General features: G+C 41.9%; 1 protein-coding gene across 12 annotated transcripts in view; it reads right to left on the reverse strand.

Moving 5' to 3' along the window:
* The window catches only part of GRAMD2B (GRAM domain containing 2B), a 117,055-nt gene that overhangs the window by 16,829 nt on the left and 72,946 nt on the right, over nucleotides 1-27,280 (reverse strand). For 6 of the 12 annotated variants that reach the window (XM_017885354.1, XM_017885364.1, XM_017885353.1 and 3 more), the window contains exons 2-5: nucleotides 10,910-11,029; nucleotides 6,377-6,488; nucleotides 3,858-3,924; nucleotides 2,813-2,916 (exon numbers count right to left, since the gene is read on the reverse strand). In XM_017885354.1, coding sequence (XP_017740843.1) covers nucleotides 2,813-2,916; nucleotides 3,858-3,924; nucleotides 6,377-6,488; nucleotides 10,910-11,029 — 403 coding nt within the window. Of the gene's footprint in view, nucleotides 1-2,812; nucleotides 2,917-3,857; nucleotides 3,925-6,376; nucleotides 6,489-10,130; nucleotides 10,174-10,909; nucleotides 11,030-27,280 lie in introns of all 12 variants that reach the window. The other 6 variants (XM_017885360.1, XM_017885361.1, XM_017885356.1 and 3 more) reach the window with 2 other exon arrangements.

The following is a 27,280-nucleotide window of genomic DNA, read 5'->3' on the forward strand; positions in this document are numbered from 1 at the left end:
TGCCTCAGCCTCCCGAGTAGCTGGGACTACAGGCGCCCGCCACCTCGCCTGGCTAGTTTTTTGTATTTTTTAGTAGAGACGGGGTTTCACTGAGTTAGCCAGGATGGTCTCTATCTCCTGACCTCGTGATCCGCCCGTCTCGGCCTCCCAAAGTGCTGGGATTACAGGCTTGAGCCACCGCGCCCGGCCTAATTTTGTATTTTTAGTAGAGACGAGGTTTCTCTATGTTGGTCAGGCTGGTCTCGAACTACTGACCTCAAGTGATCTGCCCGCCTCGGCCTCCCAAAGTGCTGGGATTACGGGTGTGAACCACCATGCCCAGCCACACCCAGCTAATTTTGTATTTTTAGTAGAGACGGGATTTCTCCATGTTGGTCAGGCTGGTCTCGAACTCCCAACCTCAGGTGATCCACCCGCATCGGCCTCCCAAAGTGCTGGGATCACAGGTGTGAGCCACTGTGCCTGACTGCAAAATGAGCTTTTAATTTTGAATATTTGCATTCACATCTGGGTTTATGAGATGGGCTTATTTATTGCCCTCAATGATCTAGGCAGGAAGATATGGAAGAACAAGGAGTAATCCAATTGAGACATTTTCTAAAAACTATTTGCCAAAGAACTCCACTCACACTATTTTCAAAGGCAGGAGGCAATTCAGAACTTACAAGTTGGGATAAATTTGGAAAAAAAGAATTTGAGATCTACTTAGATCATGATTTTAAAAAAATGAGTCTAATTTTGTTTCTGAGCAGCAGCAATACAAACATGCAGTGACAAAGGGCTATAAATTTAGATTTTTCATAATCTAAGGCATGGAACACCCTTAAGAAAGTTTTCAATCAATTGCTTCATGAGTATAAAATTACAACCAGATAACCTTTGTAAAATAAAGCTTAAATCACTTTTCAGTTTGAGCCTAGACAGAATGTGATATATGCATGCTAATTTTACTAGCATCTGAAAATACCAACAGGCTGACTAAAAAGGTCCTGATTAAATTAAGGCTACACTTTATTAATATTTTTCCAGGGTAAATGATAATATTTTCCAGCATAATGGTAACATTTTCCAGGGTAAACTGCTTTAGAAGGGGAACTTGATTAGAAAGTTCCCACGGTAGAGCAATTGTTTGGGTGCCTTCAGCTCATACTGGATCATGCTGGACTGAGGTCCATTGGCAGTGAGGAAATTCTGCAACATCTCTGAAGCCCAAATCTCCTTTGACACCATCCTTAGAAGGGATGGAACATACAAGTCACTATCATGGTTCTTATTCCCATGCCCTGCTAATTTTCAGTCTCCTGCCTCTGTAGGTTACACACTGTAAAAGCAATCTTAGTATATCCATGTCTTCAAAAAACCAGGGTCACTTCTTCTAACTTCTTTTTATCAGTTCTTAGGTAGAAGTAGAACTTTAAAACCATTGCTAGAATCATATCAGCTTGAAAGTGCACTGACTGCCTTTGTGGATCCCCCAGCCGCTGAACAAAGACTAATACTTTCTTCATTAGTGTCTTCAGTCCCTGCTGCTCTGCTCAGAGATGTTGGCTCTATATGAATTCCTGAGAACTATATCACATTGATCAGTACTACCCAATCCCCTTCCCCATTCGATGAACAAGACCTTTAATCCAGAAATGTAGAAATAGGTGAAATACTGCTTCATGTTGCTTTGTATTATACTGATTCAGATAATCCTGTCAATCAAATAATGCTTATCTAAACATAGCTCTATATGATAAAAAAACAATATAAAAAGAATATGTTTTACCTAAAGAATAGTATGCTAGTCTTCAGCTCCAACACCAACAAAAGAAAATATTCCTATTAGATTTGTTAAGTGGTCTTTATGTAATTGCCAGTGGTTTTAGAGAGAATATTTAAATAAGGTACATCTACCACTCAAAACAAAAAGAAGTTTTAATCAGCTACTTCATGACTATGAGAGTTGCTTCTTCATACTCATGAATCAGAATGACTGAAAACTCACTGAGGTCATGCAAAGCCAAGAAGTGTTTCTCTGGTGTTATTCTGGAGGCCTGAATGAACTGTGATGTGACATCGTAGCTCAAAGGTAAAAAAAAGTCAGTGGGATAGAATTATCTTTTCCTTGATAGGCCACAGTCCCACGGTCCCCAGTTTAGAGGGCAGTGCCAATTCCTTTAGGCTGTTCTCCTTAATGTCTCAGGATGTCATGTGTTTCTACTCCCCCAAATCTGTGTTTAATAATGATGAAAAGATGTCATATCAGAGTACACTTGGGATCGAGGGTGTCTGACTTTCCCAGGCTAGGCCTTAACTGCTCCACTTCCTGCTCATTTTGTGCTGGTGAGGGTACAAAGGGAGTGCTAATAAGTAGTTTATTTATTGGCCTGCTGTCGTAGACATCACTGATAACTGGTATAAATATGGTATAAAAATGGATGTTTCTTAAAAGACATGATTTTGGTTTAAATGTATGTCTTTGAAAATCATGGTACACCCTCCATATAAACAACTTTGAGAGTTTGCTGGTGACATCTGAGTAAAAAGGATTTAGGGTATGGCTATGGGTGAGGTACATGTGTATATATGAGGTATATGTATATGAAGAAATGAGTGAGAAAATAATGTTTAGGGAAAAAGAGAAGTTAGTGTCATCTGGAGGCATTTAGAACCTGCAGTATTTGGAATCACAACAAAGGAAACTTGGCATAAAAGAATAACCATAATACAAATATCTATAAATATAGCTAAATTTAAGACGATTAATATTTACCATATACAATAAAGTATAGGGTTAGCGTGTTTTTTTTTTTTTAATTATACCAACCTTTGTGTCTTTTCCAAAGACCTTGGAATGAAAACAAATCCAGTTTTCTGATACAAAGAGCTTTCCTTGGTATAGTATTTCTTTCTGTAGAGCACAGGTAAAGCCTGGGAGAACACACACAGGTGCAGCATCATTTAGAATTTCCATTTAAAATAAAAACCGTGTATATATTTTGGTGACTCAAGGATGGGCAGAGAATACATTCATACTCAAAAGTTTTATTGCCTCTTCTTCTGTCATCTTTATGGAAAGCAAGCTGTGGCGACCAATTTGTTTTTAAATTCAAAGTCTTACCAACTTCAGTATAAATATCAGAATGAAAAGGCAAATCTACCATTGTACCTGAGAGACCAAGAATGGGGTTTTACAAGTCTCCTCTATCATGTGCTGATATTAGTACACCTGTTCCCCTTTTCCCCAGTATTTTCACTAATGACTGTTTTCGAAATAGATGGCCTCACTAGGGGAAGAGCATATAACCCACACCTTCTGTCTGAAGGTCATGGCAGGAACCCAGCATATTGCCTCAACTTTTGCACATCAAGAGAGGCTAGAATGGAACTTTGGGCCCCTTGATGAACCACTGCAGAGCCCAGTAGGCATGCTTAACTAGCATGCTGGGCAAGATATTTAGGTGACCATCACACCCTTCATAGTGGCATCAGCACATGTCTGTCCATGTCTAAGGAAGTGAGTTTTCTTTTAGTCTTCTCCTAGTGGCCTCCCTTGCCCCAGGCTTGTTATCCCAAATCTTAAAGCAATGTAAGCATGTGTATTTCAGCAATAAATAAAGAAGGGAAGGGTATCATGGAACCATCTTGGGTGACTCCATACCCCATGGAGAACTGTTTCTTTTTGTCCTTTGTGATCTTTTCACGCTGCCTGGTGAAAGCTGATTGAAGCTGGTGTTATTGTTATGTTATGACTTTCAGAAACCTGATCCCCTTGGTGACTCAGTCCATAGACTCTGCCCTCTTTCTTCCCCAAAACTAATGATCAACTTTTCAAATATATAGCTTAGAAAGTCAAACAGGTCAGAACTTACTTTGCTTCAGTGGTTCCTCCGTTGGGACACTAAGAAACAACTTGTGAAAGTGCATATTGGCCTTGTACTACAATGAGAACAAAATACAAGCATCACCACTCTCACTTTCTTGTGAAACATCACAAATTCAATTTCAACAACAAATTTTCCCTCCCTTAATAGTATCTTTAGGAATTCCTTCTCACTGATCTTACAGTCTCTGACACAAGCCTTCAGTAAAACACAGTGAAAGTCAGGGCACACAAGTTTCATTTTCTAACAAGTTTAATGCTTTGCTGGTTGGATATAATGATGCAGCTGCTGGTCAGCCTACTGCTGAGGTAACAGGGATGGACAAGGATGTCCCTAATCAGAAAGGGGATGAAATTCTAAGGAATCTCATTAGAGAGGGTACTGGATCCCAGGTACTAAACGTACCAGTAAGTACTCTCAGAAGCGTACAGTGGTTCAAAGCTTTGTAGTCAGGTAAACCTGAGTTGAAGTCTTGGCTGTAGTGGCTCTAGCTCTTGGTGTGTGACCACGGCTTAGTCCCTTAATCTCTCTGGGCCTTGGTTTCCTTTTCTGTACCACAGGGCAAAAACAGTACCTGCCTCAAGGTATGCCATAAGGCTTAAATGGGATAATACACAGAAAGGACCTATAGTCTAAGGCGACATATGGCCACTCTTCCTACTGTATTATTGTGAAGGCATTTCCTTAGCCAGTGACAGGAGCAGGATGCAGTAGGCTACTGTCAAGACAAGTAGGATTTCATACAAAGACTTTACTCTCCAGGGCAGCAGAAAGCCCAAGACTATGAAAGCTGCAAATCACTTCATTTTCAAGGGATCTGTTTTCACAACTGTGACAATAACAATGGATAGCCAGCAATTTACAGAATTTACAGATTGTAAAACACTTTCATCTGCATCATACAGCTATTAAGCAGTAGAACTGTCAGCTGGATGTGGTGGCATGTGCCTGTAGTCCTAGCTACTTGGGAGGCCGAGGCAGGAGGATCTCTTGAGCCCAGGAGTTCAAGCCTGCAGTGAGCTACGGGGTATAACTGGATCCTCTCTCCACAACATCAGTCTGCCTCATACGATACTTCTGAAGAAAAATTCTTATAAGGAGAATGGGTAGGAGGCCCTGGATGGCTTATTATCCAAATCAAGAGTGGTCTCAATGGCAAAACTGGCCTTTTTTTTTTTTTTACCATAAAGAACTACAGACCAGGTCATAAAGACGATAGATGGCCCCTGCAAGTCAGCTATTTTATAGATAAACACCTTGTAGAAAGATACTTTGATTAAAGCTGGGTGTTCTATGGCTTCACTGAGCTTTTGTTTTCAATGGCTACAGTGAGCAATGGTTGCATGCTTGATTTAAAATATGCTAGGCCATAAAGTCTTCAAAAATGTCAATGTAAAAATTGGCAAAAGAGGTAGTGGGGCTGATTTCAATTAAAAGGGACATAGCAGGCTGAGTGTGGTGGCTCATGCTCCTAATCCCAGCACTTCAGGATGCAGAGGTGGGTGGATCGCCCGAGGCCAGGAACCCTGCCTAACACGGCAACACCCTGTCTGTACTAAAAATACAAAAATTAGCTGGGTGTGGTGGTGCACATCTATAATCTCAGCTACTCAGATGGTTGAGTCATGAGAATCACTTGAATCCGGGAGGTGGAGGTTGCAGTGAGCCGAGATCATGGCACTGCACTCCAGCCTGGGCAACAGAGCAAGACTCTGTCTCGAAAAAAAAAAAAGAAAAGAAAAGACATAGCAAATACATGCAGTATGTGACTCTTGATTGGATCCTGGAGAGGAAAAAAAACACCTTTATAAAGGGTATTTATTACCAGGACTACCATGGAAATTCAAAAGTGGATTTTATATTAATATTTTAATACATTTCATATTTAAATTTCTTGGGTGTGCCGATGGTTTTTGGTTTAGCTCTTATGAGGCACATATTCAAGTATTTAGAGGGGTGAAGAATTAAAAAAAACCCAAACTCCTGGCCCAGTACATGTATCACACTCTGATGACATAGAACTGAGTTTTGTTTCCTATCTGGGTGTATTTTAGAGCAGAACCAAAATTAGTTCTGGAGAATAATCCTGACCCTGTTCAAAGGTCTTACTCCTCTGTGTGCAGTTGGCTGGCCTACTACTCTTCAGGCAGATGCTTATCAGACTCTTCAATTTCAGCACAAGGATGTCACAACTCCCCTTGTCTTGTTAATTATTGGATAAGCACGTGACTCTGTGTTGGTCCCTGATCTCTGGGTATTTGTCAGAGTTCGAGGCCACAGCATAGAACTCACCACCATGCAATGTGCTGAAAAGTGAGTTGTGGGATATAACATTGATAAAAAACGGACTGGAGGAACTGCTGCCTGTTTGTTCCTCTAAATTGTCTCAACTCTATGCCTATCTTAGTCCTGACCAGCAGGAAGGTGCGTACTTGAGTTCCTTCTTGTCACTGGCTTCAATAGTCTTGTCACCCCCTAAGACAATACAAATTCCATTCTCAAATTACCTGGCTGGAAGATGAAGACTTTTTTCTTTCAGTCTTAGGGTCATTTTTGCTTTCTGTTTTACAGTCGTTCTTATCACTTGCTAAAGAGGCACCATCAAAACTGGATTTTGACCTAAAGAAAGAAAGTCCAGGGTGTCTATAAGATAATTTTTTTTTTTTGAGACAGTTTTGCTCTGTGGCCCAGGCTGAAGTGTAGCAGCATGATCACGGCTCACTGCAACCTCCCCATCTAGGACTCAAGCGATTCTCCCACCTCAGCCTCCCAAGTAGCTGGGACTACAGGTGTGTGCCACCATGCCCAGCTCATTTTTTTGTAGAGATGGGGTTTCACCATGTTGCCCAGGCTGGTCTTGAACTCCTGGACTTAAGTGATTTACCCGCCTCAGCCTCCCAAAGTGCTGGGATTATAGACATGAGTCACCACACCTGGCCTATGAGATACATTTTTCATTAATTTATTGTAATAAATCTTGATTGTTATACTATCATCTTAAGAAAACCTGACATTTGTTTTCTTTTCTGGATATCAAAAATCATTCATGATACTCTGAGAGCATTTACACAGCACATGCTTTAGGACACTGGAAGGATTTCAGCAGGCTGTAATCAAAAACTGTAGAAATAGTAACTTATAGAGGGTGAAATAATGATCAAGTTGTGAAAATAATTATGTCATTTTAAAAGTATTTTAATCAGTATGTAAAAAAGGAGTACTTGAGGCAAACTACTAAATAGTATTGCGGCTATAGTTCAATCAAAGAATATTTTTGTTTCAGAATTCCACTAATATTTAACAAGTATTAATTGATTGGGGCATTGTGTTAAATCTCTTGGGGCCCATAACACAGTCTTTGTCCTTAAGGCGCCTGTGTACGCATGCATCAGACACTTTTTAAAAACGGCAGTACATGATTTAGCACCAAAAAAACAAACAAACAAAAAATATTACAGCAGTTAGGAGAAGGTATGGAGCCAATAAGTCTAACAGGAGGTGAGAGAAGAGGAAAACAGGCCGGGCACAGTGGCTCACGCCTGTAATCACAGCACTTTGGGAGGCCAAGGTGAGCAGACCACCTGAGGTCAGGCGTTTGAGACCAGCCTGGCCAACATAGTGAAATCCCATCTCTACTAAAAATACAAAAATTATCCGGGCATGGTGGTGCGCGCCTGTAGTCCCAGCTACTCGGGAGGCTGAGGCGGGAGAATCGCTTGAACCTGGGAGGCAGAGGTTGCAGTGAGCTGATATTGCACCACTGCGCTCTAGCCTGGGGGAGAGAGCAAGATTCTGTCTCAAAAAAATAAAAAAGTTAAATTTAAAAAGGTAAATAAAGAGAAGAGGAAAACAAGAGAATAACGTGGGCTTGAAATGCTGGGCCTAAGAGGATAAGCAAGAATCGGGTATGAGGAAAAGACACAACACATCCCGGAGTGGAAATACAAGTGAAATCAGAATAAAACAAAAATGAAACCAAAAAACATGTTTGAAGCCAAATCTTCCTTTTTCCTGTTAAGGACAGAGGTCAGAGCTCCAGAGTTTCTTTCTAAGGCGATTCTAGTCCTGGTTTTTCATTTTAGTAGATGTGTGCATTTGTATGTTTCTTCAACCCTACGGCTAAAAGCAGTCGCTTCAAAGCATGCACGGATGATTTTTGGAGTTATATATACAAATACGTTTTACGATCGTGAAGTTGCTTTAATGTTTCTGAGAGGAAATGGCACATAAAATCCATGATTTCACGATATTATTCCTTAAAATGAGGTTCAGTTAAAAAAAATTGGTTCAAAGTGGATTTAAGAACAATCTGAAGTAATTCAGGTGGTACATGGGTGTCACAGATAAACAGAAAGGACTGAAGTTAGAGAATTATGCTCTGGTTTTCTCAGCTGTGAAAAGATGGACTATATGAAGTCCTAGGCCTCTTCTAGCCACTACAGTGTATGATTCCACAGTGCTCAAATCACAGGTCAAATACCCCTCAGCTGTTCAAGGTAAATGAATTTAATTTCAGACACAGGCCATTTAAGCTATTCACAGATGTAAATTCCCAGGGAATTCTAGGGATTACTTTTTTTTGGAAGCTATGAAAAAACATTTGTTCTCTATTTGAAAATAAAATTATCTGTACAAATGTCCACTTACCTTTTATTTATACTATTCACAGATTTGAATTCATCATCTCTACTGATTCAAATTAATAAATGTTAATGGAACGGGCAAGGAAATGATCAGACTGTTTGAAGATCCATGGCCTGCAAGCAAATATGACAAGTAGGGTGGCTCTACCCTTGATAATTTCAAAAAGCAGAAGCAATAAGGGGCTTCATCTGCGTGGCACTGGCCCCTGTGGACAGGGTATGTACATAATATTGATTTCTTTGGGTCTCTTCAACCCTGTTATTCTCACTTCCTACAGGTGACAGGAAGCCCAGTGCAAAATGAAAATGTGGGGTCCCTTATATAAAAATTATTAATGAGTTAATCTTTTGAGACAAAGTCTCACACTGTTGCTGAGGCTGGAGTGGCACAGTCTCGGCTTACTGCAGCCTCTACTTCCTGGGTTCAAGCAATTCTCCTGCCTCAGCCTCCCGAGTGCATGCACCACCACACCTGGCTAATTTTTGTATTTTTAGTAGAGATGGGGTTTCACCATGATAGCCAGGCTGGTCTTGAACTCCTGACCTCAAGTTATCCACCTGCCTCACCCTCTCAAAGTGCTGGGATTACAGGTGTGAGCCACTGCGCCCGGCCCCCTTACATAAAAATTATTAAGCATTTCTGGATAGCAAGAGGGGAGCATTAAACCAAGTGTGGGCCCTTTCCAGCTGCACAGACCACATGCCCATGAAGTTTAGCAAGCATGCCCTGTGAGAGTGTATTATTATTACTGAAGCCTGGGGAAGTTGGAGTAAAACCAACAGTGTTTTTAAGGTGTCTGCTGTAGTCAGCCAACAGTGGTGAAAGACATGAGAAATAACGTGCCTTGTGCCTTTGTGAAGAGAAGCATTAGGTGAGGCTTTGAGGGGAAACAACTAGAGGAAAAAAAATGGTTACACTGAGATGCTGGCCAGGCGCAGTGGCTCATGCTTATAATCCCAGGACGTTGGGAGGCCGAGGCCAGTGGATCACCTGAGGTCAGGAGTTCAAGACTAGCCTGGTCAACATGATGAAACCCTGTCTCTACTAAAAGCACAAAAATTAGGTGGGCATGGTGGTGCACGCCTGTAGTCCCAGCTACTGGGGTGGCTGAGGGAGGAGGATCGCTTGAACCTGGGAGGTGGAGGCTGCTGTGAGCTAATGTGCCACTGCACTCCAGCCTGGGTGACAGAGCGAGACCCCAACTGAAAAAAAAAAAAAGGCCGGGCGCGGTGGCTCAAGCCTGTAATCCCAGCACTTTGGGAGGCCGAGACGGGTGGATCATGAGGTCAGGAGATCGAGACCATCCTGGGTAACACGGTGAAACCCCGTCTCTACTAAAATACAAAAAAAAAAAAACTAGCCGGGCGAGGTGGCGGGCGCCTGTAGTCCCAGCTACTCCGGAGGCTGAGGCAGGAGAATGGCATAAACCCGGGAGGCGGAGCTTGCAGTGAGCTGAGATCCAGCCACTGCACTCCAGCCTGGGCGACAGAGCGAGACTCTGTCTCAAAAAAAAAAAAAAAAAAAGTGAGATGCCACAAAACAGCATGCAGGAAAGATGGAGAGATAATTGGGAATTAGAGTCAGAAGAGGAAAATTTGGGGAAGAGTTAAGACTTACTCTTGGTCCTGAATGAAGCATAGATTTGGAGAGAAGACATGGGCTGGTAAGCCAGGAAGGAAGCAAAAAGTGGAGTTAATAATCTTTCAGCAGAGACCAAAAGAAGTAGAAGGTAGCAGTTCTAAAAGTTCTAATAATGGTGAAGGACAACAATTATTTCTCTACTCAGTTTAGATAAACTGCACTTACCCCATCACACACTCTTGGTTTAACCGCTATCTTTTAAGTGCCCCAAAGCAACTTTAGTCTCTACCAAACGGTAGTTGGTGTCTCTGAGAATGATGAAGCTACAGCTACACATCTCAAAACCACCTCTCCCCTCCAGCCCCACAACCAAACTGCCCCTCCCTCTCTTCGTCTGTCACAGGAAACTGGTGGCCTGATGGGTCTCTGGGATGGGGATTCTTTTCCTTGGCTTTTTCATGGCCCCCAGGAAAATGAGACACCAGGTGGGCACACCCGAGGCTGGGCAGACACTCCAACCTGGCCAGCCTTCCCAGGTGCTTTCTAAACATATGCCTGAGAGTGGGCTACCCTGCCCTCATCACTTAGCAAAATCAGCGCTTTCAGAAAGGTGCAGATGCTCTGCTGAAGGTTGGGGCAGGAGGGAGAAAAAGATGCTGCCTGGGTATCGAGGAAAAATGTTCATTCTTTCTCAGGAGTATTATTTGTCTATAGTATTAATACATCCTCACTCTTAACAAAAAACCCCAGCTCCTCCCATAATGCCCTCTCCCCAAAAGACAAAAGAGAACAAAGAGAGTCAATGGAGGACTCACCGTAAGCTAATGATTTTCTTCTGGTCTGGGGAGTCGGCCTCCACAGATGGGGTAGGGGATTGGGCTGTTGGCGACCTGCAGGCTTTCTTTTTCTCCTCCACACCATTCTCAGCCTCTGAGCTGAAGAAGAAAGGAAAACGCTTCAACTTAGACATTCAGAGAGAGGTAGCTGGAAGGAAAACGATGAAGTAACCCGGTTTTCTAGAGTGGAATGATTTTCATTCCCCACTGATAGGCTAGTTAACTTTGACAGCTAGGCCCTTTCCCAATCTCCATTCTAACCCCTTGCCTGGTGCCCCAATGGCAGTAGCTGCAGGTCATACCTGTTTCACTTGTAAATGCCAGACTGTGTGGACTTGCTGGCTCCCAGGTCTGTGTTGCCCAGCTCTGCTGCTCTGCTTAGGCTGTGCTGGGGAAGTCAGATCACCTGGAGGCTGGGAGGGCCCTGCACACGTGCACACGCACACGCACACACACAGACACTCATGTGTGGCCTCCTCATGTGTGGCCTCCTGCAGGTGTGAGCCTTCCCTCTGGGAACCCCCACCCCTTTTGTTTGCACTTCTCTTATGTCACTTACACGTAGTTTAACCAAGCAGTTCCCTAAGCAATTTACAGTCTCTGATCTTTAAACCACCCAGACTAGGTAGGAATTACTACCCTCATTTTATATATGAGGAATCTGAGGCTTTTGCTATCTTGCCTAAGTTCAGAGAGCTAGCATCTATCTTACTTGAGATTCAAACGCAGTATGTCTGTCTGCAAAGCCTTTGTGTTCTCTGTCTCCATCCATCCCCACAACCACCTACTCATCCATTTATCCCCATAATTAACTCTTCAGTGTGAGAGCTCCAGGGTGGGGTGGGAATCTTACTCATCTTTGTCCTAACCCTGGGGTCTAGGATAGTGTTGACCTACAGTCATGATCAATAGGCTTTGGAAAACCTAGGTCTGACCTAGATAAAAGAGAAGGTGGAAGGGAGTAGAGTGCAAGGTGAGTCAAGAGGGTTTGTGCATAGAACCAACAAACAGAGGACAACCAGCATGGGGGATGCAGAACTGGGCTCCATCAGTAGGCCAGTGAAGATTCTTGGGAAGCAGGGGAAACCATTTCCAATGGGAAAGTGGGAAAGGAAGGGAAGTTGAAGGAAAAATACAAAATGTTTTTTATGGATCAGAACTTCTTTGGTGTGTCAGCTCAGTAAAACACAAACGATACTTCTGAGGATGTGAGGACTCCATGGAGACTGAGCATAAAGAAAGACATGTTAAGATGGCATTGCTATGAGAAATTAGCTAATCTTCATTTTTATTTACCACCTATTTGGTATTCTCACCTGGATATGACTGTGCAGGCAGGAAATGCCACTGGATAATTTAAGCTGTCTGGTTGCTTTGCTGACCACTTTTCACAGCATATGAAAATTGCAGCCTAGGCGAGGAGTCCTATTGTAGTGTCAGAATCAAGGCCAGTATATCTGACAAGGGTATCTAACTAATAATCCCCACAAATGGTTGCTACTTTTTTTTTTTGAGATGGAGTTTCACTCTTGTTGCCCAGGTTGGAGTGCAGTGGCACGATCTTGGCTCACTGCAATCACTGCCTCCCAGGTTCAAGTGATTCTCCTGCCCGAGTAGCTGGGATTACAGGTGCACGCCACCATGCCTGGCTAATTTTTGTATTTTTAGTAGAGACGGGGTTTTGCCATGTTGGCCAGGCTGGTCTCGAACTGCTGACCTCAGGTGATCCTCCTACCTTGGCCTCCCAAAGTGCTGGGATTACAGGCGTGAGCCACTGTGCCTGGCCAAATGGTTGATGCTCTTAATTTTGTGGTAAGCATTTCTTTTTTCCTAGTAGATACATATCTGAGGACAGAGGTCCAACCTTCTATTTCTTCAATTCTTCTCAAAGTACTTAAAACAGTTACATACATTAAAAGGGCTCAGTGCATAACAGAATTGCATTATGTGACAAAGGTACATGGAAGGCCAAGGCCTTGAAATATTATTAGGAAAACCGTGTTTTGGTTTAAATAATAATTGGACTTTATTAAACTTAACACCATGTTTAATTTGTGGACTCAAAGAATTTTAGAATAGTTAAGAGGCCTTAAAGCACATCTCTGGCTTTTTTCTCTTCCCCCAAAACACACACACATTATCTCTCTTCTTCAACAGATTCAGGCAGAAATCTACTTGAGAAGCCCTCTTTAAGTAGAGACTGGGTATAGAACTTCAATAATCCATCTCAACATTTATTCAGATATTTACTGGATTTTATGCAGGATCAGATGAAGGCTTAGAGGGAGGGCCAGAGCTGTCCTGTACAGCATCTTTGTGTACAGAGAACCACTCTGCAAAAGGTGCTCCTGGCAGAGATAAGGTGCTCCTTGCTCTGGGCAGAAATGGCCCAGCACCAACGTCAGAAGGCAGCAAAACTGAGGCTAGATTTCAGTCCCTCTTTGACCCTGACTCATCTTGGTCAAGCTTTTGTGTGCAGCGCAGGTGACTAAGTGCTTAACCACATGAGGTGGTCCTGTTTTGGGACTCAGCTTAGCACTGAAAAGATTACAGTGCATGCCTCTAGATTGTCCTACTCAAACAATGTCTTTCAAGGATGGAACATACAGTTGTACTCAAAGTACCTTTTTCCTACATACTCTCCACTTGACTTCTCCTTCAGCTTGTGTCTTGTCTTCAGCACTGGTTCTCTCCTTGAAGGCCCTAGCCAGGGGGCACGTCTTCCACATTGCTTAAAAGTCTCTATGCTGCCTGCTGATTTTATAACTCACTAGGCATCTAATTAATACCTTGTACTGGTACCTTTTCTCCCAAAAATCTTAGTTATCCAGCACTAGACTAAGTTCCTCAAAGGCAGGAAATGTCTGTTTTTTTTTTCCACGGCACTCAGCTCAGTATTTGCTCACGGTGGTCATTTATAGGTTGAATGATACGGATTAATTATGTAGTATCTCAAAGAGGAAGTGAAATTCACCTACAGGTCAATTCGATCTTAGGTTTTTGCTTACTTAAAGATGCTACAGGCTCAAGCAAGTTAATTGCTCACACAGGCAAGATTATTCCTGCAAGCGTCCCTTACCTTGGAGGTCTTGTCAGCAGCAGACTGAAACTATGTAGAATTCAGGCAGCAGAGGCTAGCGTGTGTTTCAGTGAGCAGTGTGGGAGGGGAAATGGAATGCTTCCTCAAGGCCTTTTGGAAACTTTGAAGTCAATAAAGCTGAATCAGGCCTCTCAGCAACTGTAAAGCTACGGTCAACGAAGCTGAACAGGTTTCATTTAAATCATGAAAATAAGGAAATCAGTTTTTATTTATTTTTTAACCAGAAGACAAAGCCCTGTTATGGACTTTGACTAAAAGAGTCAACTGAAAAAACAAACCAAAAAAAACAATCCTCCTTTTTCAACAAATATTTACTGGACTGGTCCCTGCTGTCAGGGTGCTCAGAGCTTTGTAGGTGAGACAGGTAAGTGAGCTGGTGGTTGTTAAGTATCCATAGAAGCAGTAGAAGATGCTGGAGACACAGGACCAACCTTCACTTGGCCCTGGCAGGTTATTTCTCCTCCCATCTCCAACCCACTTTAAGCCTCAGTTATGGTCCCTGCCTGAAAGGTTTTTAGTAGAAATTTCAAAGCAGTGAGACAGTCATGCTTATAACAACTGAACCTGACTTCACCTATTAGGCGACAGCATTTTTATTTTTATTTATTTATTTTTTTGAGACAGAATTTCACTCTTGTCACCCAGGCTGAAGTGCAATGGCGTGATCTCCGCTCCCTGCAACCTCCACCTCTCGGGTTCAAGTGATTCTCCTGCCTCAGCCTCCTGAGTAGCTGGGATTACAGGCACCTGCCACCATGGCTGGCTAATTTTTGTATTTGTAGTAGAAACGGGGTTTCACCATGTTGGCCAGGTTGGTCTCGAACTCCTGGTCTCAAGTGATTTGCCCACTTTGGCCTCCCAAAGTGCTGGGATTATAAAGCATAAGCCACCACGCCTGGCCAGGGGACAACATTTTTATTGCTGGCTAGGAAAACCTTGTTTCAATAAAACACTGCCACACACTGTTACACAATTTATAAATACAAAAACAGGTTGTACAATCTCTATCAATCATCTAATATTTGTCACTTCCCAGACCTCATTAGTTTGATGATGACTTAAATTTGGATTTCACAATTTTTCGGAATTAGAACTCTAATGTGGAGGCAACCATCATTCCTCCTGGAGACAGTATCTGTGAGTTTCAGGTAAACTCAATATGCCTTTCTCTTGTCACATCACTGGCCCTTTACCCCTCCCGCTGGGAATGTATTGTATTCAGGCACCATCACATGCAAGTCCAAGTAAATAAGTAGCTGAGGGCAGAAGTTACGATTAAGCTGTGTCTCAGGTGAAGGAAAACAAGTGTTTCACTGTGGTTCAGTCCAAGAAGGTGTGTTCCCTTCTACTTGCAGTGGTGAGTCCCTGTGTTTGAGTCTACTTACATGTTAATCTAAGCTAAAGGCATAAAAATATGTCACTAAGCTTCCTTATGGTAGCAGAAGTAGAGGTAGTTTTATATCTACCATTATTTTTTAAGAAGTCTGATCATTTTAAAGCCACAGTCTTGACCAACAAAGGTTTAGAAGAGTCTTGAAGATAAGATATGTTTCATCAGAGGGTCTTCATAGAATAAATTCCTGGAAATGGGATTGTTGTGGTCATGGGTGGGTCTCTGAAAGTAGAGTGTTGCTGAAACCCTGTAGTGAAAACCAGGTTGGCATCTTGATTCACCAAGATCTGGGGCCTCATAGGCATTTGTTTTCAGAGAGCTGCCTGCTCAGTGGCTCCGTGGCTGGCAGACACTCTTTGGAAAGCAAAGAGCTGGGCTACAGAGATGGAAGAGGGCTGGACGGCAGCCATAGTACAAATAAAGAGAGGCCTCACAGTGACCAAAAGAAGGAAATAGAATGGAGTGTGGAAGTACAAGAGTGAGCAATGGAGACAGGATGGCTGGGAAACCCTTTAGCTTCTCCAATTTCATAAACTCGGAATCTCCCAAATTAGATTTTTATAAGTCAAGAAGAATGACCTTCCATTTACAATTCTGATACATATATTTTTGTTTGGACAACTACACATTTCATTTATCTATCTACATATTTATTTCTGAATAGGCACTATAAGCATAAGTATAAAATTTAAAAGTTACAAATAGAAAAACAAATTTCTTTTTACCCCTGTTTCATGGTGACCCAGTTTCTCTCCACAAAGGCACCTACTCTTCCCAGCAACTTGTGTGTCCTTCCTGGGGGAGTCTGTGCACATATCAGCATGTGCATTTTTTGAAGTACAAATGATAGATAGCATGCTGTTCTACGCCTTGCTTTTTTTTTTTTTTCTTTTTTTTTTACTTATTGTATCTTGGTGCTCTCCTGTCACTACCTAAAGATCTTCCTCATACTTTTAAATGACTGCATAAAGTTCCATTGTGAGGATGAATTGTTATTTAACCAGTTCCTTATTGACGGGGCATGTAGGTGGATTCCAGTCTTTTGCAAATACTAACAACATTGCACAAATGTCCTTATATGTTTATAACATGTGAATAATTTTCTGGAAATGGAACTGCTGCATCAAAAGGTATATGATAGAAAAAATGTTACAGCTATTGCCAAATTGCCCTCAGTAGACATTTTGTGATTCACACCCAAATATACAACAGTGTTTATATCTTCTCACTAATAAAGTGTTAGTCTTAAAAATATACATATTTTGAAGTACCTAATAGCTGGCACACAAAATAACAATAATCATTTTAATCATGACTAGTGCTAAACTTTTTGATCTTTGCAAATGTAAAAGGCTAAAAAATATTCCACTTACAGTTTTCATTTGCATTTTCTTCTTAAGAGTAAAGCTGAGTGTATTTCCATATATCTAAGCGCTTATTAAAATTTTTCTTGTTTTGTGAATTAGTTGTTTGTATGTACATTTTGCCAATTTATCTAATGGTTTGCTGTCACTCAGGCTGGAGTGCAGTACAGTAGCACAATCTCAGCTCACTACAACCTCTGCCTCCCAGGTTCAAGTGATTTTCTTGTCTCAGCCTCCTGAGTAGCTGGGATTACAGCTTGGGGGTTTGAGGCTGCAGTAAGCCATGATTGTGCCACTGCACTTTACCCTGGGTGACAGAGGGAGACCCTATCTCAACAACAAAAAGTGGTAGCTACTGAGGAGGCAGATAGGGGATGGGAGAGGTGGGATTGAGATCATTATACAATTTTAATGAATTATAGTATTTTGGTAAGCATTTAAACAATTTAAAAAGTTTTATTCATATCCTTGTAGCAAAGATGTAAGGTACAAAGTGGATAATAAAAATCAGTGGATTTACTATCTTCAAATGTTTGAGCTCTTACTATGTGTAAAACCTCATAGCAGATTTTATGTTCTCAAAGGACTTAGGCTTTACTGGGAACTTAAGTTTAGTACATAAATAAAGAACAAAACATGTCATAAAGGATATTGTGTCATAAAGAAGGTGTCTAAGGAATTCAGAAACCTCTTCTAATTGTAAAGAGGAGACTCAGAGAAGTTGTGTGGAAGAAATAAGCATGACACCCTTGTGTATGGGGAGGGCACTATGTCTTTTCTAGTTAAGTAGAAAAATATAGCTGTCAGAAATATATTTCAGTACGAGAAATGTAAATTATATTTCTATTTGTTGTATAAAACAGTAAAAATAAAACAGTCCTTTGGATTGGAGACATCAAAACTTTCGTTACTGCATCACAGCCATCGGTGCCACCTCTCTGCCCGAAGAAACGCTGTAGTTATACAATGATTATTGTGGAAGGATTGAGATTTGAGCTGGATACATACAATTTGGACTCATAGAGATGCCATAAGGTCATGAGAAACACAAGGAAAGGCAGAAGCAAAATAGGCAGACAAGGAAAAGTCACTCTCACAAGGAAATCCAGTAATTTTTTCCCTGAAGTACAGGCAGCAGGAAGAAGCAGAAATTAAGTTGTGAAGTTTGACTCCTAATGAGAGAAGGCTACTTTTAGACTTCATTTGACTGGTGGCAGGTATTGAAGATTTTTAAACAGAAGGAATGAAATGACGAGATATTAAATGCCCACCTTTTATACATCATGGACCTGATGAGCTATGGGCTTCTGGAGGACTATATTCCTATTTGTACAAGAACAAGGGAGGGTGGAAGCTAGAGACGAGAGAAAACAGAAAGGCAGGTAGGGAGGTGAATCTGAAGGCAAGAAGCAGACACTGCATTGGAGGGAAAATCCAGAGATAACATTGGAATGATTAGGGAGAGCACGCAATGGAGAGGAACATCCGAGAACACCAAGATTATCTGGGGGATGGAGAGGATGGCATTGCCACTAACAGTTATAGGGAACACGAGAGAAATTGTAGTTTGGTGGGAAGGATTTTGTAAATTTAGTTTTAGACATAATAGACGTTATGTTGATAGCAGGTAGAAAACTGTATCTAATAAAACCAAAAGAGCCCCAAATAGGTCAACAATAAAAAGAATATCAGATTTTGCAGAGGAGAGGTTCCGCCAGTTTGGAAACTAATTCCATTGAGTCTCAAGCATACTGCGGTAGCAAAAATGAATACCTAAACACCAGCAGCAATAGCAGGGCTAGAGAAATGGTTTAGCAGAGGCCACCATCTGGCTCCAGTAACTTCTTTAATATCGTCTCAAAGAAGACCCCTCTGTTCTCATGAAAGTGGACAAATCATTGTCCCATGAACAATCATGTGATTCATTCCTGCCTCTATATCTACTCCTAATTCTGTTTTCCTAAAATATTATGTCTCTTTGAAAGCCTAAGGCAACTCATATAACTCCAAAAAGCAATTAATTGTTAAGATTCTGATTCTGGAGAGACAGAAACCCAACTCAAACTAGCTTATGTTTTTTTAAAAAAGTAACCAAACACCCCCAAGTGTTTTTGTCACTGCTTTAAGATGAAGTCAACAGTAGAGAGTGGGTGCAGCTGCAGTGATTTCCCTTCCACCCTTGGAACGCACAGCAATGATCTCTAGGATCTTACTCTCCAAGACTTCTGGGACATCAATGTGCAATTCATCCTCCTAAGACACCGCCTCCATTATGTCATGCTCCAGAGTCAACAATGGCTTTCTATTGAGCACCAGATCGAGGCATCTGGACACGAGCCAAGACCCTCCAGTTTTGCAATCTCCCTCTGCTTTTCAAAAGGAATTCTCTGTTCCAGCCATGTTGGTCTTCTTACCTTGGCTGCACTTATATCATGTTCTGTCCTTCCTCTATGCATTGATTCTCAGTTCTCTGCTCCCTCCTCTCTACACACAGGAACCCATCATACCAGACTCTGAACAAATCCAGTTACATCCCCACTTTGATACTGACCTCCATCTCTTCATTATCAATAATATAAGAAATTATGCAATTAATACTTATTGCCTAGACATCTATTTGCAATATAGGAAAACAATTAGCATTTTAAAAAGGTCTTGGGCTTAAATTTTATCTCAAAACCTACCTCATGAATGAACTCCTTCCCAAGTGTGGTTGACAAGTTTTGGAAGAGCGGGTGGGAGCAAGAGAAAAAGGTCAGTCGTTTCATTTTCCCCACCGCTGAATTGGCATTGTATGCAAACTTATTTTTTCAAACTGATTATTAGTTAGATGAGCAATAATTTGAAACCATATGGAAACTTGAAAAGACTGTCTTCATCAAACTAACTTCACAGCAGTAGCATTTTGAGGCCAAGCACAGTTGGAAAATAACAAAGTAAATTATAAAATGCAGCAAGGAGGTAGCAATGGACTTTTCTAGTTTCCAGCCAAGGAAGATTGACGCTGCTGATAGTGAATGCTCTTTTGCTATTTACAGCCTCAGTACATGAATGCTATTTTGCATTGCATAATACTACCAAACTTTCTAAAAACATATACTGAATAGATCTCCTCCAAACTAGACTATAACCTTTTTAGGGGCAGAGACTTTAAGCACTTTTTTTTTGAATTTCTGTCTTCATTCCTCTTTTTTTTTTTTTAAAAAAGCCTGTTGCACAGGCTAGAGTGCAGTAGTGTGATCTTGGCTCACTGCAACCTCCACCTCCTGGATTCAAACAATTCTCCTGTCTCAGTCTCCTGAATAGCTGGGATTACAGGCGTGTGCCACCATGCCCAGTTAATTTTTGTGTTTTTAATAGAGACAGAATTTCACCATGTTGGCCAGGCTGGTCTCAAACTCCTGACCTCAGGTGATCCGCCCACCTCGGCCTCATATCTTCATTCCTTTGTGAAGCTCTTCTCCAGTAGCAGTTGGATGTCACAATGAGCCACTTTAATATACCTAAGATATATTAGAGGACATCTATTTGATTAAAGTTTTTGTCCTGAAGACTGTGTTTAGGAAAGAATTAGTTTTAAAGTCCAGAAAAACATATTTAGAGAAAATGAAAATTTTCATGACTCAGTGAGGTCTATCATAAAGGAGACCAATTTGGAACCTCACTTTAAAGGAATAGAAGATCAAAGAGAACAAAGCTATGAGGATGAGAACTTCAAGCAAGAGTCATAAAAGGTTCTATTACTAGTATACAAAGGAGGAGAAAGGAAAGAACTGACTTATATATCAGGAATGCCAAGGAGAAGTGGTATCTGTAGTACGAGAACTGCCAGGAGAGTAGAATGATAAGGAATAGAGTGGCTGAGGGGCTAGACTTACTGATGGACGGATAACGGTGCTTCTGAATTTAGGAGGGAATAACAGGCCCTGCCATGGTTTCCTGAGATGTGACAGTTTATGAACCTGATACTCATGAGAAAATTATCGTCTATCTTTTGATAGACGGGTATTGCAAGAGAGTAATGTCAGGGAAACCGGGTGCTATGGTCTGAATGTTTGTGTCCACCAAATATTGTTATGTTGATATTCTAACCCCTAAGGTGAAGGCATTAAGATGTGGGGCTTTTGGGAGGTGATTAGATTATGAGGGTAGAGCCCTCATGAATGGGATTAATGCCCTTGTAAGGAGCTCATTAGTCCCTTCCACCACATGAGGATCCAACAAAATGTAGCCATCCCTGAAACAGCAAATATGTCCTCACCAGATACTGAATTTGCTGATGACTTCATCTTGAACTTCCAGCCTCCAAAACTATGAGAAATAAATTTCTGTTGTTTACAAGAATATCAATCCATTTGCATTGCTATAGAGGAATACCTAAGACTGGGTAATTTATAAAGAAAAGAGGTTTAATTGGTTCACAGTTCTGCAGGCTGTCTAGGAAGCATAGTGCCGGCATCTGCTTCTGGTCAGGGCCTCAGGGAGCTTACAATCATGGTGGAAGGCGAAGGGGGAGCAGGCACGTCCCATGGTGAGAGTGGGAGCAACAGAGAGAAGGGGAAGTTCAAGGTTCTTTCAAAAAACCAGATCTTATATGAACTGAGTGAGAACTCACTCATCACCAAGGTGATGGTGTGAACCCATTTGTGAGGGAACCACTGCCGTGATCCAATCACCTTCCACCAGGTCCCACCTCTGACACTGGGAATCACATTGGAACATGAGATTTGGAGGGGACAAACATCCAAACCATATCGTTCTGCCCCTGGCCCCTCACATCTCATCCTCACATTGCAAAATACAATCGTACTTTCCCCAAAGTCCCCAAAAGTCTTAACTTGTTCCAGCATCAAGTCTAAAGTACTAAGTCTCATATGAGACTCATCTCCTACCACCAATGAGCCTGTAAAATAAAAAAAGTTATGTACTTCCAAGATACAATGGTGATACAGGCACTGGATAAACATTCCCATTCCAGAAAGGAGAAGTCGGCCAAAAGAAAGGGGAAGTAGCCCCTACACAAGTCTGAAACCCAGCAAGGCAGTCATTAAGTCTTAAAGCTGCAAAACGATCTCTTTTGAGATTGTTTACACCATGCTTCCTGTATAGCCTGCAGAACTATGAACCAATTAAACCTCTTTTCTTTATAAATTACCCAGTGTCAGGTACTCTTTCATAGCAATGCAAATGGACTAACATACTTGTAAACAACAGAAATTTCTTTCTCATGGTTTTGGAGACTGGAAGTTCAAGACCAAGTCATGGAGCTCATTGGTGCAAGGAGTGAGCTCCCAAGGCCTTGGGCAGTTCTGTCTCTGCAGCTTTGCAGGGTGCAGCCTCTCTGGCTGCTCTCACAGGTTGGAGTTGAGCGCCTGTGGGTTTACCAGATGTAGGGTGCAAGCTGCCAGAGGCTCTACCATTCTGGGGTCTGGAGGACAGTGGCTCCCTTCCTACAGTTCCACTAGGCAGTGCTCCAGTGGGCACTCTGTGTGGGGGCACAACCTCACATTTCCCCTCAGCACTGCCCTTGTAGAGTTTTTGTGTTGGCTACGCTGCATGATAGGCTTCTGCCTGGGCACGTAGGCCTTCTGATATATCCTCTGAAATCTAGGTGGAAGTCGTCAAGCCTTCTTTACTCTTGCATTCTGTGTGTCTGCAGGATTAGCACCACACGGAAGCCACGAAGGCTTATAGCTTGCACCCTATGGAGTGGTAGCCTGAGCCATACCTGGGCCCCTTTGAGCTGAGGCTAGAGCCAGACTGGCCGGGACACAGGGAGCAACATTTTTTTTTTTTTTTTTTCAGCAGGCTGAATGGACTGACACCAGTTTTAGAGGTTCTCTTCTAGGACAGAGAATGAATGAGGACCAGGTGATAGGTGAGAAAGGAAATGGGACGAGTCAGAAATGATAACCCAGAGAGGCATTGCTAGTAAACTTCACAGCAGAATGTTTCATTATGTGAATACAAACTCCCCTTGAATTATACTTCAAATCTCTTGTCTGACCTTACAAAAATTATATTTATGCTAATATGCTAATAAATTTTATCCAGAGAGAGAGAATATATTATGCTAGAAATACATGTATGTGGTCAGAAGAGAATTTTTTTACCTATTTATAGTGCGATAACCTTTTAGCTTAAAACAGACAAAACCCAGGGCCATTAGAAGCCGACTTAGAAGAGAGAAATGTTTGCTTTTGTTTTCAGGCACCCCTCTCCACTCCCGTGGAGACAAGCTGTGCTCCTCTGGCCCTCAGCTAAGCCCCTGAAAGAAGAGCTGCCTCTTGCCACCCTGGCATTTGTGATGACTATAGCTCTTTCTTTCCTCTTATACCCTTCATTTCCTGTAACTCTGTCTTCTGTTTCATGTAGGAGTTAAAAAAAAAGATATCAAAAGCCAGAGAGAGCTTAAAAGACCAAGTACACGGGTGTTGCAGCAGAGTTAAAAGTTACTATGGGGGTCCAAAATAGTTCCAGAAACCTGTGCCTTTGTTTCTCCCTCACTCAAACTCCGCATTGCTACATCCTCAGTCTCCTGTGTTCTGATCTTACAGTGCAGAGCCGCACACACATGAGGACAGAGTAGGGTGTTCACAGGATGTGACATACAGGACTTTCCCAGAGGCCAGGTTCGGGTCTCAGGCCATATCCCACCAAGTGAATCAACATGGGCGTCAGCAGCACATGTGAAAATTCTCTTTGCTTAAATGCCAAGTATTATTAAAGCTAAGGATTCTTTTTCTAATAAAAAATTAATGGGACTCAACTTCTAGAGAAGAAAGACATTGTCACTTTAAAAAAGTGGAATATATCTGTATATTGGTGAAAGCAGTTTTATGTAAAAGGCTTTGGTTTAACCAAAACACCCTCAAATTAGACACACGTAAGGAAAAAGAAGTTCATGATATCCCATGGCAAAAAATAAAAGAGAGTGTAGTTTTAGTTATTTCAAATTGTGAGGTTTCAAAGGTGTTAATCTACCTAAGAATGTGAATGTCTCATATCTGTATTTGGCTTTCCCTAGAATGTATCCATGTGGTTTGTCATGTTAGTGTCAACAATATAGAATTATTCCATATTGTTATGTAAAAATATATTATACATGATTTTAATTATTACAAGTATCAACATATGAAATAATTGTGGAACTAGTGATAACTCTTCACTGCTGTTAAAATGTTTACCCCAATATCTTAAATATAGCTAACTTTTACGGGATAGAATAATTAGATTGAATATAATTTGTACATGACAGCTAGTACCTCTTTCAAGGAAATAAGCAGTGGATCTAAAATATTTTAATTTTATATTTGACGTCTTTATTTACTGTCCTTAATTTTTCCCACCATAAATATGCATTTTCTCTATCTGCACTTTAAACGTGTTGCTTTGGAAAACACATCTCTGCCTCTTCCCTCTTCCTTGCCACTCCTTTCTATTGGATTTCCCGAATGACTTTATATTTGCATGGTGCTTTGCCATTTAAGGAGCATTCATACCCATGACACCACGATACCACACTAACCCTCACGCGGGCATGTAAGACAGGCATGTTAGACAGATGTTTGAGGCAGGCATGTAAGACAGGTGTTATCCACATTTCACAAATAAGGAAACAAAGATGAGTTCATTGAGGGCCCACACAACTCCAATCTCGGTGACTGAAGCCTCTATTACTCCCATACTATGACCAGCCCTCTCTTTCCAAGCCCGGCCAGACACCAAGACCTGTAGACTTTACCTTCTTAATATTTTCTAATTAAGTCCCCTCTTTTTCTTTCCCTCATTTAGTTGACTTAGCTAGGGTCCTCAATGCCTCCTGCCTGGACTGCTATACCTCCCTACCTCATTTGAGTTATATGTGACCTCTTCTCCTTCCATCTATATGGAAGATCACTTTGCTCTGTGATCTTTGCAAACCCCAAATATGATCACATCATTCCTTCTCCTCCTTTAAAACCCCTTTGGCTCTCTGTTGCCTACAGGATAAAGCTGAAGATGAGTACAGCAAACAGGTCCTCTGTAATGTGAAGCCTCCCTTTCTGGCTTTGAACCTCTTATGCTGCCCCCAAGCACCCTCCTCTTGAGCTGCCGTGCCTTCTCTGTGGTCCCTTGCACACACTGCTTATCTTTCAAGATATAGCTCTTGCTGGGGTCACCTCCTACCTGGCGACTTCCCCAACCCCTTCTGGGTCCTAAGGACTGACCTCTTCTTCTTTGTGCTCCTTTCCAGTACCCTGTGACTGTCATGGAAACTGTACCACTTTAGTATGTGGTTTGTTTAAAAATTACAAATGGGGTCAGGTGCCGTGGCTCACACCTGTAATCCCAGCACTTTGGAAGGCTGAGGCGGGTGGGTTACTTGAGGTTAGGAGTTTGAGACCAGCCTGGTCAGTGAAACCCTCTCTCTACTAAAAATACAAACATTAGCTGAGTGTGGTGGTGCATGCCTGTAATTCCACCTACTCAGGAGGCTGAGGCCAAAGAATTGCTTGAACCTGGGAGGCAGAGGTTGCAGTAAGCCAAGATCATGCCACACTGTATTCCAACCTGGGCAACAGAGTGAGACTCTGTCTCAAAAAAAAAAAAAAAAAAAAAAAAAAAATTATAAATGGGCTACTGTTTACTTGTCTTTGCCCTGCTTTGACCATAAGCCTCTGGAGGGCAGGATCCTGGTCTTCTCACATCTCTGTATCCCCACAAAGGGGTTCAATTCATTTACCTTAAGGACTTCATGTTCCTTAAACCAGCTCCAAAGGCCAGGCTTTCTGATTTCTAGCCCAGAGCCCATTTTGGCTCTACCAGACAGTATAAATAGCAATAGGAATGGATGTACTTCACTTGGAATTCCTGGGTTTGGGAAAACTGGCATGGGAAAGGCCAGGAGTTTTCTGCTGGGGTTTGGATCCTGTTCTGGAACAACTCCCCATAGTTCAGTAGACTAAACTACTGAGGATGCTTTTGGTGAGGCAACGGTCTGCCCTTCCAATGCCTTCAGACAAACATTAGACAGATGGATCCTGTGAAGGTTATGGCTAAAGAAGGAACATTTCCATCGAGGGAGCTTTATCATTTCTTCCCACAAAACTAGGTGAAAGGTAGTGGAGCCTGCCTGGTTACTGAGGCCAAATGATCTCATCATTACTGCTGGGAGGGGCCACCATGCCTGAGTTTGCTTTACTTTGCTAGAGTTTAAAGGGCAATGCTTAGCTATTAGATTCCAAGAAATGGAAAGAAAACAGGATTGCTTTCCTTCGTTTTATGCCTTCTTGGAAATGGAGAAGGTTCCAGGAGAAGAATCTGTATTCCATGGTCTGTGGCTTCCTAAGAGTAGCTCACGTCCCAGTTTCTGGGAGTGGCATCTTCATAAGGATGTTTATCATATTTCAGTGTCTTAGTAAGGGCCCTGGTTTCCTCGCCTCCACACCAGATCCTCCTCTCACAGCCTGCGTCACAGAGCTGCTCTCTGTCACACCTTAGTCAAATTGAGAACACACAGAGTTTTTTTGTTGTTATTGTTAAATTTTTAAAAGCTTGGGGAATGTATGCATTTTCTACATGACCAATGACGCTAGGCATTGTTGATAAGAGAAGCAGTGAATGTTTTAAAATCAGTCATGATTATTGCTGGATTTTATTAGAAACACTCAGACTGGTCTAGTTTTGGGGGTTAATATGAAATTCACAGCGCAGCTGAGTAAATAAGGGTACCCACTTATTTTCATAAATTATTTTTAAAGTTTTAAACCACTGACTATGAACATTTTATAACATATAAAACATGTACAAAGTAGACAGAATAGTATAAACAAGGCAATCTTGTTTCATCTATATACCTGTACCCCACCACTCCTACCTCCTACTGGTTTTGAGACAAATCCCAGACCATATTATCTTTTCATCTGTAATTACTGCAGTGCATAACTCTAGAAGATAAAGATTCTTTGAAAAAATAAACACAATACCAACATCAAACCTTAAGACAAAATTGTAATTGATTTTTAAAAAATGAGTGAAATATGGCTGTTTTTCAGGGAAACTATTAGCACGACGTAGTAGTATTTAGGATTGGAGTGGACTAAAGCATCTCTAGGCACACTGTTGGATATCTGGTTCCCCAGTAAGGGACTTGGGAGAGTTCCTCTTCTCACACTAGCCCACATGGCTCTTGCTAGCACAGCAGTAGGAGCTACCTACTTTGACATCACCAGGTACCAGGGTCCCTTTTCTCTTGCCCTTCCTGCTCTGGCTGTCCTGAAGAGAGGAAAAAATGGAAATGCCATTCCCCAGTCTCAACACCCGAGTCAGATTCAGCTTGAAGCTGAAGAAGAGAGATTCCCAATGACACGAATCAGCATGAAAGGAATTATGGCTGTGAACAGAATGTATCGAAGTGGGTATGTGTCCATGACTCTAGGTGGGATGATGGAGCCACTCTGCATCCTGTCTGTGCCTCAGGCTGCAGCTGCTCCTCTTTAATCTGCCCTCCC

This window comes from Rhinopithecus bieti, unplaced genomic scaffold (assembly GCF_001698545.2).
Source record: "Rhinopithecus bieti isolate Rb0 unplaced genomic scaffold, ASM169854v2 scaffold_14215, whole genome shotgun sequence".
NCBI classification, from domain to species: domain Eukaryota; kingdom Metazoa; phylum Chordata; class Mammalia; order Primates; family Cercopithecidae; genus Rhinopithecus; species Rhinopithecus bieti.